This window comes from Myotis daubentonii, chromosome 5 (assembly GCF_963259705.1).
Source record: "Myotis daubentonii chromosome 5, mMyoDau2.1, whole genome shotgun sequence".
Classification (NCBI taxonomy): Eukaryota; Metazoa; Chordata; class Mammalia; order Chiroptera; family Vespertilionidae; genus Myotis; species Myotis daubentonii.
Genome location: NC_081844.1, coordinates 55,451,916 through 55,470,518, shown reverse-complemented (window position 1 = coordinate 55,470,518; position 18,603 = coordinate 55,451,916). Strand labels below are relative to the sequence as shown.

General features: G+C 40.4%; 1 protein-coding gene and 1 long non-coding RNA gene across 11 annotated transcripts in view; one reads left to right on the top strand and one right to left on the bottom strand.

Annotated features, from left to right (window-relative positions):
• LOC132235471 (uncharacterized) overlaps positions 1–18,603 on the top strand; it is a 189,437-nt gene that overhangs the window by 34,197 nt on the left and 136,637 nt on the right. The gene's annotated exons all lie outside the window — the stretch shown is intronic.
• Positions 1–18,603, bottom strand: part of LRBA (LPS responsive beige-like anchor protein) — a 593,124-nt gene that overhangs the window by 503,225 nt on the left and 71,296 nt on the right. For all 10 annotated transcript variants that reach the window (XM_059697845.1, XM_059697843.1, XM_059697844.1 and 7 more), the window contains 6 exons: positions 17,068–17,176; positions 16,610–16,762; positions 11,774–11,942; positions 9,259–9,338; positions 7,880–7,942; positions 6,653–6,750 (listed from right to left, as the gene is read on the bottom strand). In XM_059697845.1, coding sequence (XP_059553828.1) covers positions 6,653–6,750; positions 7,880–7,942; positions 9,259–9,338; positions 11,774–11,942; positions 16,610–16,762; positions 17,068–17,176 — 672 coding nt within the window. The remainder of the gene's footprint in view (positions 1–6,652; positions 6,751–7,879; positions 7,943–9,258; positions 9,339–11,773; positions 11,943–16,609; positions 16,763–17,067; positions 17,177–18,603) is intronic.

Below are 18,603 nucleotides of genomic sequence, written 5' to 3'. Positions count from 1 at the left end.
GCTAGTTCAACATTTGAAAATCAATTAATGTAACCCATCACATGAACAGATGAATAAAATTACTGATCATATAACACAAAGTTAATATAAGACAGTCTATATATGAACAATGAACAAGTGTAATCCTAATATATAAAAAGCCAGGGGCCGTCACAAATGAAACAACCGGATGGACAACCAAACAGCATGCTGTGTGGGGCGACAAGGCCAGCAGGGGGGTTAGTGAGGGACAACCAAATGATGAACAGCAGGCTGCATGGGGCGACCAGGCCAGCAGGGGGGCATTTGGAGGAGACCAGGCCGGCCGGGGGGAGAGTTGGGGGCAACCAGGCTGGCAGGGGGGATAGTAAGGGGCGACCAGGCCAGCAGGGTGGGACAGTTAGGGGTGACCAGGCTGGCAGAGTGAGGCAGTGAAAGGTGACCAGGCCGGTGTAGGGGGTAACAGTTGGGGGTAACCAGACTGGCAGGGGGGGCAGTGGGGCAATCAGGCCAGAAGGCAGAGGCAGTTAGGGTGATCAAGCTGGCAGGGGGGGCAGTTAGGGGTGATCAGGCAGGTAGGCAGTTGAGCAGCTTGGAGCCAGCAGTCCCAGACTGTGAGAGGGATGTCCGATTGCTGTCCAACTGCCGGTTTAGGCCCGATCCCCGGCAGTCGGACATCTCCTGAGGGGTTCCGAATGCAGAGGGTGCAGGCTGGGCTGAGGGGACTCACCCCCCGTGCACTGGGCCTCTAGTCCTATCTAATAAAAGAGAAACATGGTAATTAGCGTACGTCCACTACCCTTCCCATTGGCTAATCAGGGCAATATGCAAATTAACTGCCAGCCAAGACGGCGGCCAGCAGCTTGAAACTAACATGAGGCTTGCTTGCTTCAGTGAGGGAGGAAACCAACATTCCCCGCCTGCCTTGCCGGCCTCTGAGCTTGCAGTTTGAAACATAGTTACAAATATAGAAGCTAAACAAAACCCCAGAAAACTGCTTTCAGCAAGCCGGGATCTCAGAGCTGGAGTTGATACAGTGTTTCGATTATAGAACACAAACAAACCAGATACCTGCTTTCAGCAGCAGAGGCCTCAGAGCTAGAGCCAGAGCTAAAGCTGGCCCAGAATAAAAAGAAAAAGAGAAAAAGGAGCAGTTGGGAGCTTCAGTCACCCGCCAGCCTGAAAACAGCCCTCAGCCCCTCACCCAGACTGGCCAGGCACCCCAGTGGGGACCCCCACCCTGAAGGGTGTGTGACCAGCTGCAAACAGCCATCATCCCCTCACCCAGGCTGGCCAGGCACCCCAGTGGGGACCCCCACCCTGAAGGGTGTGTGACCAGCTGCAAACAGCCATCATCCCCTCATCCAGGCTGGCCAGGCACCCCAGTGAGGACCCCCACCCTGATCCAGGACACCCTTCAGGGCAAACCAGCCGGACCCCACCCCTGCACCAGGCCTCTACCCTATATAGTAAAAGGGTAACATGCCTCCCAGCACCAGGATCAGCAGAGCCGCGAAACCTCCTGGCACCGGGATCAGCGTGACAAGGGGCAGCGCCCAAACCCCCTGATCGCCCTGCTGCTCTGTGCGTGACAGGGGGCGGGGCCACAACCTCCCTATCGGCCCTGCTCTGTTTGTGACAGGGGAAGGCGCCCCAACCCCCTGATCAGCCCTGCTCTGTGCCTGATAGGGGGGAGCTCCCCAAGCCCCTGATCGCCCTGCGGCTGTGTGTGTGAAAGGGTGCAGCGCGCCAACCCCCCCCCCCCCCACGGGCCCTGCTCTGTGACAGGGGGCGGCACCCCAACTCCCTGATTGGCCCTGCTCTGTGCCTGATAGGGGGGAGCTCCCCAACCCCCTGATCGCCCTGCGGCTGTGTGTGTGAAAGGGTGCAGCGCGCCAACCCCCCCCCCCACGGGCCCTGCTCTGTGTGTGACGGGGGCGGCACCCCAACTCCCTGATCGGCCCTGCTCTGTGGGTGATAGAGGGCGGCACCCCAACCCCCTGATCCGCCCTGCTCTGTGTGTGACAGGGGGTGGTGCCCCAACTCCCTTATCGGCCCTACTCTGTGAGTGACAGGGGGGAGCTCCCCAACCCCCTGATTGACCTTGCTCTGTGCATGACAGGGTACAGTGTCCCAACCCCCCTGATGGGCCCTGCTCTGTGAGTGACAGGGGGCAGCGCCCCAACCCCCGGATTGGCCCTGCTCTGTGCATGACAGGGGGTGGCACCGCAACCTCCCCATCGACCCTGCCTTGAGTGTGACAGGGGGCGGTGCCCCAACCCCCCAATCAGCCCTACCCTGAGCGTGACTGAGGGTAGTATCGCAACCTATCGATCTGCCCTGCTCTGTGCATGACAGGGGGCGGCGCCCCAACTCCCCAATCGGCCCTGCTCTGAGCCCGACCAGGGGCTACACCTAGGGATTGGGCCTGCCCTCTGCCACCCGGGAGCAGGCCTAAGCCTGCAGGTCGTTGTCTCCCAAGGGGTCCTAGACTGCAAGAGGGCACAGGCTGGGCTGAGGGACCCCCCCCCCTCCCCGCCATGTGCACAAATTTTTGTGCACCGGGCCTCTAGTCTATATATATAAAAGCCTAAGTGACAGGACAACCGGCCAGTAGCTATGACACACTTTGACCACCAGGGGGCAGACGCTCAACACAGGAGCTGCCCCCTGGTGGTCAGTACGCTCCCACAGTGGGATCGCCGCTCAGCTGACAGACAGGCACCGGACGCCGGGCTCATGGCTGGTGAGCAGCTATAGCAGCAAGCCTCTCCTGCTGACACTCCCCAAGTGCACCTGAGCTGCGGCGGCAGCAGCAGGCGCAGGGGGGCCGGAATGAGCAGGAGCGGCGCCCACCCCTGGGCTCGGGCTCCTCCCTGTCCGCCTGCTGCTTTGCGCAGTGCGTGATTGACATGGACAGCGGGCTGGAGCCCGACGAGCTGGCAGGTAAGGCCGGGCTGTGCCGGCGCGGAAGTCCACTGATCCCTGCAGGCCAGGCCGAGGGACCCTACCAGTACACGAAATGCACCAGGCCTCTAGTGTGAAATTAAAAGCACAACAGAATTTACATTAGCACACAAAAAAATGAAATACTTAGATATATATCAACCAAAATTATGTAGGAACACTACAAAAATAATGAACACAATCAAAGAACTACATAAATGAAAAGAAAATCCATGTTCAGGAATAAGAACAATCAATATTCTCAAGAGCTCAATTCTTCCAAATTGACCTATAGATTCAATGTAGTTCCAATCAAAATCACAGTAAGTTATTTTATGGATATAGACAAACCATTCTAAAGTTTATATGGACAGCAAAAGCCCAGAGTAGCCAAAAGAATATTGAAAGAGAAGAAGAAAATTATAAGACCGATGCTACCTAACTTCAAGACTTACTACAAAACTACAGTAATCATGACTGTATAGTATTGCCCCCTCCCAAAAAAATACAGAAATAGATCAAGCAACAGAATAGAAAGCCTAGAAGAAAATTATAAGACCGATGCTACCTGACTTCAAGACTTACTATAATACTATAGTAATCACGACAGTGTAGTGTTGCCCCCCTGCAAAAAATAAATTACACAAATAGATCAAGCAACAGAAATAAAAAGCCTAGAAAGAGACCCACATAAATACAGTCAACCAATTTGACAAGGGAGAAGCAAAGGCAATACAAAAAAAAAAAAAGATATTCCAACAAATGATGAAAAAACTGGACATCCACGTGCAAATAAATGAATCCAGACACAGACCTTAGCCTTCATAAAATTAACTCAAAATGGATCTACATGTAAAATGAAAAATTATAAAACTCCTAGAAGACAACACAGGAGAAAACTGAGATGATCTTGGGAATTGTGATCCTTTTTTAGATACAACACCAAAGAATGATCCAACAAGAAATAAAGTGGACTTCATTAAAATTAAAAACTACTGCCAGAAACAACATCAAGAAAATTAGAAGACAAGACCGAGAAAAAATATTTGCAAAAGACACATCTGACAAAGGACTTATTCAAAATATACAAAGAACTCTTAAAACTCAACAGTAAGAAAACAAACAACCTGATTTAAAAATAGGCCAAATTGCCGAAACCGGTTTGGCTCAGTGCATAGAGCGTCGGCCTGCGGACTGAAGGGTCCCAGGTTCGATTCCGGTCAAGGGCATGTACTTGGGTTGCGGGCAGAACCCCAGTGGGAGATGTGCAGGAGGCAGGTGATCGATGTTTCTCTCTCATCGATGTTTCTAACTCTCTATCTCTCTCCCTTCCTCTCTGTAAAAAATCAATAAAATACATTAAAAAAAAAATAGGCCAAATAACTTAATAGATACTTCACCAAAAAAGATATACAGATGGCAAATAAGCATATGAAAATATGCTCCAAATCATATGTCATCAGAGAAAGGTACCCAAATAAAGAATTTGTAATAGAGAATTGATGGGTGAAATTTATTATAACTAGGTCATTAAATTAGTTACTGTACCTGATCATCCAGCAAAATAGTTGTTAAACTTTTGTGGCCCAAAACCTTCTCATGAAAACAAAAGTACTGTTGTGCTGATAACAGTTATGCACCGAATGTGTGCCCACCCCTTATTCATGTTAAAGTCCTTAAGTCCCAGTGTTGTATTTGGAGATGGGTCAATTAAGACTAAATGAAATCCTATGAGTGGGTCCCTGATTCCATACATAAGCACATAAAGAAAAGGTCAAATGAACATATAAGTGAGAAGGTGACTATCTGAAACCAAAAGGCAGAGCCCTCACTAGATACCAACCCTACTAGCTCCTTGATCTTGGACTTCCGATCTCTAGAACTGTGAGAAAATAAATTTCTGTTGTTTAAGTCACCTAGTCTATAATATTTTGTTATGGCAGCGCAAGTAGACTAAAAAAAAAAAAAAAAAAAATGAGGACTGGGGGTGGAAATAGTGTTATTATAAATAGACTAGAGGCCCGTTGTATGAAATTCATGCACGGGGGAGAGGGGATCCCTCAACCCGGCCTGCACCCTCTCCAATACGGGACCCCTTGGAGGATGTCCGACTGCCAGTTTAGGCCCAATCCCGCAGTCAGACAGCCCTCTCACAATCCAGGACTGCTGCCTCCTAACTACTCGCCTGTCTGCCTGCCTGATAGCCCCTAACCCCTCTGCCTGCCTGCCTGATTGCTCCTAACCACCTCTGCTTACCTGATCACCCCTACCCACCTCTGCCTGATCGCCTCTATCCACCTCTGCCTACCTGATCGCCCCTAACCACCTCTGCCTGCCTGCCTGATGATCTCTAACTGCTCTCCCCTGCCAGCCTGATCACCTCTAACCACTCTGCCTGCCTGCCTGATCTCTCCTAACCACCCCTGCCTCGGCCCCACCACCGAAGCTTTGTCCGGAAGGACATCTGGGTCTATCTGGTCTAATTAGCATATTACCCTTTTATTAGTATAGATGATAAAGATCTTCTATTAGACCACAGTAAAATACTAGTGTTCTAAAACCTAAAGATAATGCTACTAAACAATTTGTTCTTCAATCCTATATAACAAAAGCCTAATATGCTAAATGTCCGTTTGTCTGTTCAACCAATCAAAGCATAATATGCTAATGATATGCTAAGGCCGTTCAACCGCTCACTATGACATGCACTGACCACCAGGGGGAAGACACTCCGACCAGTAGGTTAGCTTGCAGCTGGGGTCCAGCTAATCAAGACTGAGCGAGACGGGTCAGACACACCCTGGAGCCCTCCCACAGTCCCTTCCCCGGCCAGCCAACCTCCCACATTCCTCCCAGGCCCCAATCGTGCACCAGTGGGGTCCCTCTGCCTGGCCTGTGTCCTCTCACACTCCAGGACCTCTTGTGGGATGTCAGAAAGCTGGTTTCAGCCTGAGGGCAGAATGACCAGTCACTATATGCGCACTGACCACCAGGGGCAGACGCTCAAAGCAGGAGCTGCCCCCTGGTGGTCAGTGCGCTCCCACTGGGGGAGCGCTGCTCAGCCAGAAGCCAGGCTCATGGCTGGTGAGTGCAGTGGTGGTGGCGGGAGCATCTCCCGCCTCCGTGGCAGCCCTAAGGACTACCTCCAAGGGCTCCCGGACTGTGAGAAGGCACAGGCCGGGCTGAGGGAATCCCCTCCAAGTGCACAAATTTCATGCACCGGGCCTCTAGTAGCTAAATAATAGCACTAATTATACAAAATAACAGAATGATTTGCCTAATCTCCCCTCAAAAATTAGGCCTGGCCAGTGTGGCTCAGTGGTTGAGCGTCAACTTATAAATGAGGAGGTCACAGTTCAATTCCCATTCGGGGCACATGCCCGGGTTGCAGGCTAGATCCCCATTATGGGGCATGTAGGAGACAGCCGATCAATGATTCTTTCTCATCATTGATGTTTCTATCTCACTGTCCCTTACTCTTCCTCTCTGAAATCAATAAAAATATATTGATTTTTAAATATATATGTATTTTTTTAAATTTAAGTAGTAACAAAGCATGTACAATTAAAGATTTCTTCAAAAAGCAGCACAGAAAATGAAAAGTTCCTATATCTTAACTCATTTTAAAATATAAAATCCAGTAATACTTTTCATATCTAAGACTCTATCATCTCTCAATTAATATCTGGTATTAAACATTAAAATTCTTGATATATTAAACTCTTACCGTAACCCATTCCTTTGGTCAAAAGCAGGTATCATAGAGTTAGGATGTTCTGACATTAAAGCAACAAGCAGCTGTAGGACATCCATTAGATTGTCATCCTAAAATCATTTTAGAAAAAAATACAACTTATTGAACACTAAATACTTCTAAAACAATAGAAATTTCAATTATAATGTAAGGTAAATTATTTAAAATGAATGTTTTATAAGAAATTCAAATTTCTAAAATTTACTTATTTTTTTTCCTTTTTATTGAATTTACTGGAGTGACACTGGAGTTAACAAAATTTTACAGGTCTCAGGCGCACAATTCTACAGCATATCATCTGTACACTATATTGTATGTTCATCACCACAAAAATGTACTTATTTAAAACACATTTAATCAGATTATTAGACTACATCTGACATGTATTACATTTTCCCAGTGCTAAAAAATAAAGGAAAAAAGCCCTTGTTGGTGTTGCTCGCTGGTTAGAGCATCAGCCCATTCACCAAAAGGTCACAGGTTTGATTCCTGGTGAAGGGCAAGCACCTGGGTTGCAGGTTCGATTCCTGGCCCCAGTAGGAGCACACGCAGGAGGTAACCAATCAATGTCTCTCTCTCATGCAGATGTTTCTCTGTTTCTCCTCCCTCCCGCTTCCCTCACCCACTTCCTTCCATCTTAAAAAAAAAAAAAAATCAATGGAAAAAATATCCTCGGGTGAGGATTAACGAAAAATAATAATGGAAAAAAAGATATATCAATCTCTTTTTCAATCACATAATTTTAAATACCATTACAAATGAGTTGTTTAACTTAACAGTATTTGAACATGCAAAATCAATAGGAAGACTGTGCTATGAATTTAAAATTCCAATCACTTTTAGTCATTTTACATCAACATCGATAGGCTGCCTTCTGCATGCCCCTACTGGAAATTGAGCTCACAACCCGGGCATGTGAATCGAACTGGTAAACTCCTGGTACATGGATCAATGTTCAACCACTGAGCCATATGGGCTGGGCTCTAACTTTAACACTTTTAAACTCTTTCATGATATTTCTGAGCCCTCTTGAGGTAATAAAAGCTATTTATATGAAGGTTGCTAAGATTTAGTTCTATAATACATTTATTCCCCATAATATGTATATCACTAATGAAAGATTTAACTTTTTTACTTTAAAAAAGCCTGTAATACAGCTTCAAAAAATAAAAATCCCAAAATATAAAATTCAAATGTTACCTCATGCATAGTGAGTAGGTAATTAAGAATGGCCTGTAGTTCATCTTCCTTTACTCCAGAATCCTTTAAAAACATAATTATAAGTACCTTAAACTTGCATATAAAAATTTTCTGACAAAAATTTTACATATAGATTTGTCAACATAGTCAGTTGCTATAAATATAAGAAGATAATGTAATATAGAATCTAAATTTAAAATATAAACTGACAGATGAATGAAGACATGCAAAACTCAAGACTGTAGGTCAAAAGAGGTCTGACATCAGTATTTGCTTTCCTCACCTTATATGGTAACCTATCTAGTTAAGCTACAGAATCCTCAAGTAAGCTAGCAATACTTACTAATGATAACTAAAAATGTATTATCCATACCCATCAGTCCTCTAAATACAAAAGATAACTTTTCTATTTTTTTTCTATTAAATTTGGAGAGTGAAAGAAACAGTTTCTAAAATTACCAAATTAAAATGTTAGGCACTAAAAATGGAGTAGTAATTTCACTGGTAAAAACATTGGGCTTTTAAATGAATATAGTATGAAAATTTTTAACCTAGTCTATCAATTATTAATCATAGAAGTAACCTGCAATCTAAAAAAAATAAGAAAATTAGGTAACAAGCAAAAACACATCAGGAAAGACAAAAAAGTTCAATTTAAGGGATAAATTTTTTAATAAATAAAAATAATGTATCTGATTCTGCAATATATACTAAATATATATAAATTTAATATATATTAAATCAACTTACCACAATATTATGTGACAGCTAATAAAGCATTAAATTGTAAAGAACAAGAAATAAAATGATATAGGAAAATATTGAATAAAAAATTGGCAACAGATATATTTATATATAGCTGTCTAATAAAACCAAAACACCTTCCTTAAAAATAATACTCAATTTCACTCTATAGTAGAATGAAATGGGTCAAAACATAATTATTTCTAAAGCCTGACACAACTACCTAGCATATTTATATAGGAAAATCATTTCTCAAAATCTAAATGTCAGCTATAAGGAACTCCCTAAAAATAAAACCTCCTTGTGTAGCTTTGTTTACTACTGCATGAAGCAGTACCAGAGAGAAACTAGAAACAGTAAATATTTGCTGAATGAAAGAATGAATACATTGAACTCCTACAGAAATTCATATACCATATATTACAATTATCTATCTCAGATTCTGCAATAATGTATATCCCTATATGCCCAAGAAAGATGAACAGAAAACAAACATAGATACAAATATTTTTCAAAGTATTTTCCAATGTGTAACCCTAATAACAGAGCAAATAAACCAAGAATGTATTTTATCTGAAATTATAAGTTAAAATACACACAAGCTACAATGCTATAGGAAAAGAAAGTGAACTCACCCTCATCACTAACTGCTTGATGAACATCAATAAGAATGCTCTTAGAGAAAGTATTTCTTTTGGAGTAGGTCGTGGTCCATCTTTAAAAAACACACACACACATTTAGTGTTTCAAATACCTCAAAGCTAACTATAAAAAATTCACATTTCCAAAAATGTTTCCACTTATTATAAAAAACATAAAGGTCAGTGCCGTAAAGAAAGACAAGCATTCAATCTCATATGCAACTGCATATATAATACTCCAAATGAACAAATTGGGTTATGCTGAAACTAGCATGAAGTTTGTTTTTAAATAATGTCAAAGGAATCTCAAAACATAAAAATGAGGTAATAAAATTTGTATTCAATAATAATGTGCACTTATATTTTGTTTTAAAAGACTTACAATGACACTATGACAACGTAAGTTTACCACACACACACACACAAAGTGGAAAAATCCAAACTGTTATGTGAATTTAGTATGGAAAAAACTTTTCTCTACTTTAGCACTGTTGTAAGCTAATACAAAAATCTCAAGAAGTATAACTCAACACAGCATCATTCAGGAAGAAGTTAAACATTATGTTGGCCACCTCTGACATCTCCTCTTCTTGAGCAAGTCCTTGGTCACACATGGCTCACATTAAAGTCAATTTTCATGTCTCAAACATATAATTCCCAGAAAGCTTTTGAAACCAAATACCCATTGTTCTGAGATCCTAAGTGAGTACCTGTTTTCTACAATTTTTCCCCCACTAATCATTATTTACAACTGGTTCCTAGACCACCAAAGCATAGGACCACCATGACCTTGAACAGGTCAATTAAAAGAGGAAGAAAATTATTTAAAATTTGTTCCACATGACAATTCCCAAAGAATAGGTTACAGAGTTACAATAGAATCATAAAGTTTGTCCAGCTCTCTCACTTGAAGTCTAAGACGTTCCCAAGGTCACTAATCAGTTATAAAATCAAGGCCAGAACATAATACCAATGCCCAGGACAGTATATGATACATCTACAGCACCATGAAAGAGTCAGCAGGAAGTTATGACCTAGTTCTAGATCTACCACAAACTTGCCAGCTCAAAGAGATCATATTACTTCTATATGTCCTCACAGCTTTCTAAATTACAGACAGAATATTATCTGAGAATAATTCAAGTTTATTTTGAAAGGGGTAAAAAAAAAAAAAAAAATAAGCACTGTACCCCTGGCCAGTGTGACTCGGTTGGAATGCTGTCCCATACACCGGAAGGCCTTGGGTTCAATTCTCGATCAGGGCACATGCCTACATTGTGGGTTCCATCCCCAGTGGGGTGCAGGAAGCAACCATTGAATGTATCTCTCTCACATTAATGTTTCTCTCTCTGTCTCTCTCTGTCTCTCTCTCTCTCCCCCTCCCTCCCTTCTTCTCTCCCTCCCTCAAATCAAATTTTTCAAAAACAGAAATTTTAAAAAGTACTGTACAAATTTGAAGCCTCATCTTTGTAAATCACTGAACAGCCCTTTGAGTACAATCAGAATGTATGTGGTCTGACTCTCCAGCAATCATTTTCCAATTTCAAGCAAGAGACCACAAGTTTTATTAAGGGACTGACACCGTCCTCACTCTGAGATCATGTGTTTCAGAGGCAGGAAGGGCCTCAATGTCTGGATCAATCTGATGAATACCTGCTCCACAGATGGGCACACAATGCAATCAGAGCCAATGAGAAACAAAGACAATGAAAGCGACTTTTGCTGGCAATGCTCAATGCAGGCGGATGCTCTTTTGCTGGACTTGAAGTTGTGAGGATGTGAAGGTGAAGTGGCTGCTTGGTACTACCAAAGGAGAGAATACGTGAAAACTGCCAAAAGAGAACTGGGTCCCAGGGCCACATTCTGAACCCCTGTGCCAAGTTTTACTAAAACTGCCTGCTTAAATGTCCTTATTAACTCCCTATTACGATGTAAGCCAGTTTGAAGGAGGTTTTGCAATACTTAAAAACAAAAGAGCCACCAATTGCCAAAATTTTTATTTTGAACCCTTCCTTGAACTCCTGAAATGATGAATGAATACTATTCTTCCAGTAATTTAGTCTCCTGATTGTACATGAAAATAATTACTGAAATGTTGTGATTTCATTACACTATTTATTAGGAGTAGATATTCCCTACTTCTGCAAGAAATCTCCATCTCCCCCTGCAAAAAAATACTGTTTTCAATTATCTCATTGTGACAATTGGCACCAGCATCAATACCAGTCACTAATGTAGACTTTCTTCTCATTTTCAGTGACTTAAAACTATCATTCTAGTCATAGTTGCTCCCCAGACAACACCAGCAAAAGTAGCATTCTTTTATAAAAGTAATAAGTTATTAACCTTTGGTAACCACGATTTAGGACAAACTATCAATATAATCAACAGACTAAAAGAAAATTTTACCATGATGAAATTTAGAAAAACTTCCAGAGTACTGTAACATTATTGGTTAAAAAATGATTTGCCATATATACAGCATAATACATTGACAGAGCTGCTATACCTAATCCTTTTGGGATGATGCCACTTCGATCCTGAGGATTCACTGCCCAGTAATAGTACTTCAGTGTATGCATGATGAGGAGCACTGTTCCAACTCTCCGGATGGTATTGTATATGTTGACAGTACCGATGAATTCAGTGGACAGGTAAGTATAGAGTGTTAGCTGAACCTAGAGGATGAAAATGAAGAGCTTAAATCGAAGGAGCAAACCAGCATTTTACCCATTTCCAGTTAATGTCCTCAGTCCGCTTTAATTAAACTGTATTATTCCACAATGCAAGATGCTGAGCTTGGTAATAACTTCCATGTTAATAAATGTAGCACATATCCACTGATATACACACACAAGCATACAACAAATAGAATTATAAACACCCCAACTATAATTTCTGCAGTGCTAATGTTCTATGGGGGGAAAAAAACTGATTCTTACTTAACAATCAGCAATTATTCATGAGCATGTATAACTTCTTTATAATAAAATTACTACTTATGCTAAGCATAGTGGTTTTAAAATCTAGAAATTTTGTTTTGGAAAAAATTAGAAGCTAGAATAACACAAAAAAGAGAAAAAAAGTAGTAGAGGTAGCTAAAAATAAAAGTAGAGATAAGTCAAAAGAAACAAACCCATATAGAAACATGTAAAGTCTACCTTAAGAAATATTTATTAGAAAAATAGAATTCTGCTTATTATTACCAATATTGTAATCATAACATTAAAGTCTGTACAAATGTTTATCATCCCTGTCCTCCAATTAGGAAAGATTCTACTAGGTTTATTTCTAAATAAACAGTCTAAATAAAAACACAAGAATTTATTAACTTCAAAATATAAGTTCTTAATATGTAAGAAACAGAAAAAATATAAGTGGTGCCCCACCACTGAACACAGAATTTCAGTCAAATTATAGCTCTAAAATTCATCAATAATTACACTCTAGTACTTAGAACAACATAAGGACTACTTTTGCTCTATTCTAATGACAAAATCAAGAATTTTTCATTTCATTGCCACTGGATATACCTTGTAAACTGCACAACTTTAAAAGTAGGATTTACATACTCTCCCCGTGGCCAAAGACCAAACTCTCCTGGTCGTTTACAACTGAACATTTATGTTACCTTCCCTGGACATTGAAGGCATTTTCATTTTTAACCCTACAAAATACCTGATAATTTCTTTAGAGAGATAAAATTAGGTGCCTATTATCCAGATGCCTGATACAGAAACAATCAAGGCTAAATAACTTAGGGAGTCAATCATTAACCATAAACGGTAAAGAGTGGCAGATTCTGAACCACTTAACACTGAGGCTTAGATGATTATAGTTTAGAAAACACTGTAATCCACTGATTTGCTGAAGATAACATTATTTTGATGTAGCTACTGCTGCTCAAACAAATAGGACCTGTTTCCCTGTTATTGAAGCTATTTAACACTTTCTGTAACAGGTTCAAATTCTTAACCATGCTATTTCAGTCATCCAGAAAATATTTAGATCCAACTATATGCAGAGCACCCCATTAAGGAAATATGATGGCAGTTAAGATTTAAAAAATACACACAAATTTAAGTGAAAAACTAAAGGTAATAAAGACACCCACTGCAACAAAAGAGGTTATGAGGCGATATGTATTAACTGCAAAATGAGTGGCATAGGGCTATTAAATACTATAAATTTAGAGGACAGAGAAATTATAGGATAAGCTAAAATAGTCAACAAAATCTTCAATAGAGTAGGTACTAAGGTAGATTTTGAAGCTGAGTAGGATAGGTAGACAGAAATTCAAAACAGAAAATAATGGTAAATGATACGAAAGGTTCCCCTAGATCTAGAACAGCAGTTCTCAACCTGTGGGTCACAACCCCTTTGGGGGGTCGAACAACCCTTTCACAGGGGTCGCCTAAGACCATCGGAAAACACATATATAATTACATATTGTTTTTGTGATTAATCACTATGCTTTAATTATGTTCAATTTGTAACAATGAAATTGGGGGTCACCACAACATGAGGAACTGTATTAAAGGGCCGCGGCATTAGGAAGGTTGAGAACCACTGATCTAGAACAATGATTCTCATTCCTGACTGCATTAAAATACCTGAAAACATTTTTTTTAAATACTGAAGCCTGGTGCTCGCTTCAACAGCACATATATTAAAAATACTGATGTCTGGGCCTTGTTTCACACCAATTAAGTCAGAATCTAGGGTGAAAGGAGATAGGATTCTTTTCTTGCTTTTGTTTTTAAAAACCTCTCCTGATTCTATCAACAACTAAGACTGAGAACCACTGCTCGAGTATAAGTTTTTGGTATCTGTGTAGCCTTTGAAGATAACTGAGTTTTTAAGCTAGAAAGCCTACAAAGGAGAATTGGCCTGAAAACTTAATGCTAGAAAAGGGACTACTTTATACTGAAAACAATGGGAAACCATTACACGTTTAAAGGCTCAGAAATGACGTGATGAGAGTGGTATGTTAAAAACATACAGTAATTCTGGCCAAAAAGTGACAAAAACATGGAAAATTGGATAGAATTAAATAGCATATTGAGATAAGAATGGAGATCTCAAGATTATTCATATGTTAATTATGAATAAACCTTTCCTCATTCACTCATTATATAATCTAATGACCTCACAAATTATGTGTTAACATCTACCTTTCCCATCAGACCTGAACTCTATGAGGGCAGGAATTAGATCTGTCTGGTTCAACACTGATTCCATATGCCCAGCATAAAGCAGCCATCAAGTGAAAGACGACTGTATACTAGAAAATCCATCTCTCCAGTGAGGACATTAAAAAGACTGTAGCTAAGCACATCAAAGATAAATGGATATTATAAATCACTGTGAGCATCGCATCCTTTTCCAAAATCAAAGGTTAATTCATACATTCACCCCCTCAACATCAGTAATCAGAGGTGAAATTACCAAAAAGCTAATAAAGCTTAAACTCTGTGCCCACTCATCCATACAGGTTCCTTCAAGACTCTAAATCTAATTGTATATGCATTATGTCATATTCTTTTTTTTTTTTGGTTAAACCTCACCCAAGAATATATTTCCATTGATTTTCTTTAGAGAGAGTATAAGGGAGGGAGGGAGGGAGGGAGGGAGGGAGGGAGGGAGGGAGGGAGGGAGGGAGGGAGGGAAACATCAATGTGAGGATGTGAGAGAAACACATCAATTGGTTGCCATCTGCATGCACCCAGAACAGAGCCAGGATAGAACCTGCAATCCAGGTCTATGCCCTTGATCAGGAATCAAACCTGTGATCCTTCGGTGCAAGTGCCAGTGCTCTAAGCATTACCACACTGACCAAGTCTCATATTTTTCTTAAAAAGTTCCTCCCTCACCCAGATTGTATGACCTTCACGTCAAACAAACTTTGGATCTAGCCTTTGTTATAACTACATTTCTAATAAAACAAAAGTAGATATAACCCCTCATGGGTACAAAAAGCAGACGGCTAAAAGAGAAAGTTTAGTATTACCAAATCAACTGCAAAATTCTAAAGAGGAAATTAAAGAAAATTATTAACAACAAAAAGGTAACAAACTGAGTGTAATAATACTGGGAACTTAAGGAAATGATATAATAAAAATTTTAAAACATTTGCCTACAACTTAGTATTAATAACGGTCTTTTTGACCACATCAAAAGAGACCCCAAGCCTTACAAATATGCTGTTTAGTAAGACAAAGACGTGTCTAGTAAAAGTTTAAAAAGTAACTTGAAACAATCCTTGTAAAGAAATAAGAGCAAGGGTCACAGAAGAGAAAAGGGTCAAATTTGAACCCCCAGATAAAAAGCTACAACCTCCAGCTGCCTCCTTTGATTATTTCCAAATGGCAATCAGAGTCAGCAGCTGTTTTTCTCTTTATCACTTGAAAAGACCAGCTGAAAATAAGATACTATGCCTCTAGAAAAAGCAAAAAGTCTGCAGATATTTTTTTCTGACAACTAGAATAAGTATGTGCCATTCTAAACAATGATAAACACTGCAAATGGACCAAAAGGGAGAGATGGAGGGGGCAGAGAGAAAATTAATGGGTTTGAAATAATACAGCTTCTAACAAAAACTGCAGATGAAGCAGATGCAATTATGCAATTCAATAAAAATTTGTTTCAAGTTCTGCTTAATATTTTTACGACAACTTAATACATTAGAATTTATCAAAGGTTTTATTTATATACTTTATCACAAATTGACATATGTACAATTATAAGTAATTGGTTTGCTGTTACAGTACTAAACAAATTGTGTCTAAATATAATTGTATTTAATAATTTGAATTAATGTGAGATTAAAATGATTAAATGAGACCAGTGTTCAAGTAAGGGTGAAATTTCAGCTGCTTTGTAACAATTAACCTGAGGAATTCATCATGTTGATGGAAGGGATATGTGTGTAAAGAAGAGGGAAAGAGAGCACAGTGAGTTAAGGAATAAAAATATACTACTATATACATATATACATATATTTGCAATAGAACAGAATGTAGTTATAGAAACATTACAAAGTTGGAACTGTCCAACTTTGATTCATATTTAGTAATTTAAAGTCTTTCTGAAATAAAATTTTATTTGATATAACACCAGAAAATAAACATTATAGCGGTTTTTAAAAAATATTAATGTTGCTTTTAAATAAAAGAAAGAATATAATGACTTACAAATTTACCTTTAAAAAATATGCTTAGTCAAGAATGAACTCCACTGAAATCTTACATAATAGCACACAAAAGGATTTTAAAAATCCTCATTTATCACTCAAGTATAAAAACTTGAAGCCACTACAAGAAGTCAATATACACATATATATTACCTTGGCTGGGGTATGAATCCATATAGCTGGGTTAAGAAGAATGTGATCACACAATTGCTTAAGTAGAGGCATCCCATTCTGCAGATTACTCAGATATTTTGAAAATGCAAGGCAAAGTTCAAGCACTGCTCTGCTGACATGGGATTTGGAAGACTGAAAGGCAAGGTATTTCAAAGGTCACTATCATCACAAGGCAAGGTAAGTAAATTAAAAGTTGCTAATATCAGAAAAATGTTGCCCCACAAGCTATGCTCTAAGTTAAAGATGACATAAGACTTAACAACTTTTCTTTCATAAAGCAATGGGGGGCAAGGTAAAAACATTTTAATTTAGGTAATTCTACATAACCAAAGAGACACCTGGAAACCCTTGCAGACCCAGTTTCTCAGCCACTTCGAAGACCAAGTCATGGGCTACAAATTAAGAATCAGACATGTAAAAAGCATTTCATACTTTACCTTTTCAAGACTATATCCTATTACCAAAAAGCCCTTGCAGGCAAGCATCTGCTCCTGCATGGCAATTGAATTCTTCAACAACTCCATGATAAAAGCCAGCAAAGTTGAACTGGAATAAGAAAAAGACTATGGTTTAAAAAAAAAAAAGTGTGGGTTTTGTTTTTTTTTTAAAGTTAGATAAATCTTAATAAAAGATCTCTATTTCAAGGAAATATAAGTTCTACTAAAACTGCCTCAACATTATTCCAGGACTAGAATTTTAATGTAATTAGGATTTACTCAAATACTTATTTCCTATATTGTATTACAAACATGTAAATAAGTGAATTACTAAGAAACAATATGACAAACATGCACGAAAAATAAGTAATGACCAAAACCAATAAAATGGCGAACATTAAGTATATAAAGGCATGAAAAAAGATACATGGAGCAAACAGACTAGGGTAGAAATCCTCAAAATGTGTTAGGATTGGAGGAACCAAGATGGCGGCATAGGTACACACCTGTGCTTGCTGCTTCGCACAACCAAATCAAAACTACAACTAAAAGAAAAAACAGATATCATCCAGAACCATGGTAAGGTTGGCTGAGTGGAAGTTCTACAACTAGAAGGAAAGAGAAAAGCGCATTGAGACGGGTAGGAGGTGCGGAGGTACAGAGCGGCACGCGAGGAAAAGGGCTGGCAACTGGGTACACTGTTGTCTTTTTCAATCGGGAGGGAGATACAAACTCCCAATTGCTCTGAACTCCAGTTCCAGGTGAGACTCTGAGGACCCAGACTCATATGGGGAGACACTGAACTGTCTGGCATCAGGACAGGAACACAAGGGCAGCTTTGCAGAGGTGCTTGCAGCAATCATTGTTCCTGCATGGGGCCACAGGACACAGAGACCCGGGGACCTCTCTGAGGCAGGGCTGACTGGCAGCCATTGCTGTTTGCTCTGCCCTGGTGATTCCCTGAGACCCCGCCCCACACAATTTACAACCCCACACAATTTACAACCCAAAGCCTATGCAATAAGCAGAGGCTTTTGCATATGAATGGCCTGTTCTTTTGCAATCTAAAACCTAACAAATTGCTGCTGAATCAAAGAGTGCCAAAGATCCCAAAAGAAGGCCTAAGGCTCTACAGCAGCTTCCATTGCTTCACAGCTGGGCCTCATCTGAGCACTTCCAAACTCCAAACAAAGAGGAGGAATCTGCAGATCTCTCTGTAGCCCCTGCTGTGTGGCCTCAGTCAGTGGCTGACTGTACCTCCTTGGAAATCCAAGAGTCAGTGTACCCAGTGATCAGCGTGAGACCATACCAGATTAAAACTCTTCACATCCATAAGAGACACACTCAAGGGGCAGACTCAGTGAGCACCAAAGCCCCACTGAAGCAAGTCCTGCCACATAAGGGTGTCTCCAGCACAGCAGTTCTTCCACTATAGGCACAGCTGGTCCTCACAGCCAATTGGCCTGGTGGTCAATTCATCCCAGTAATACCAACAGCAATCAAGGCTTAACTACAACAAGACGGTGCACACAGCCC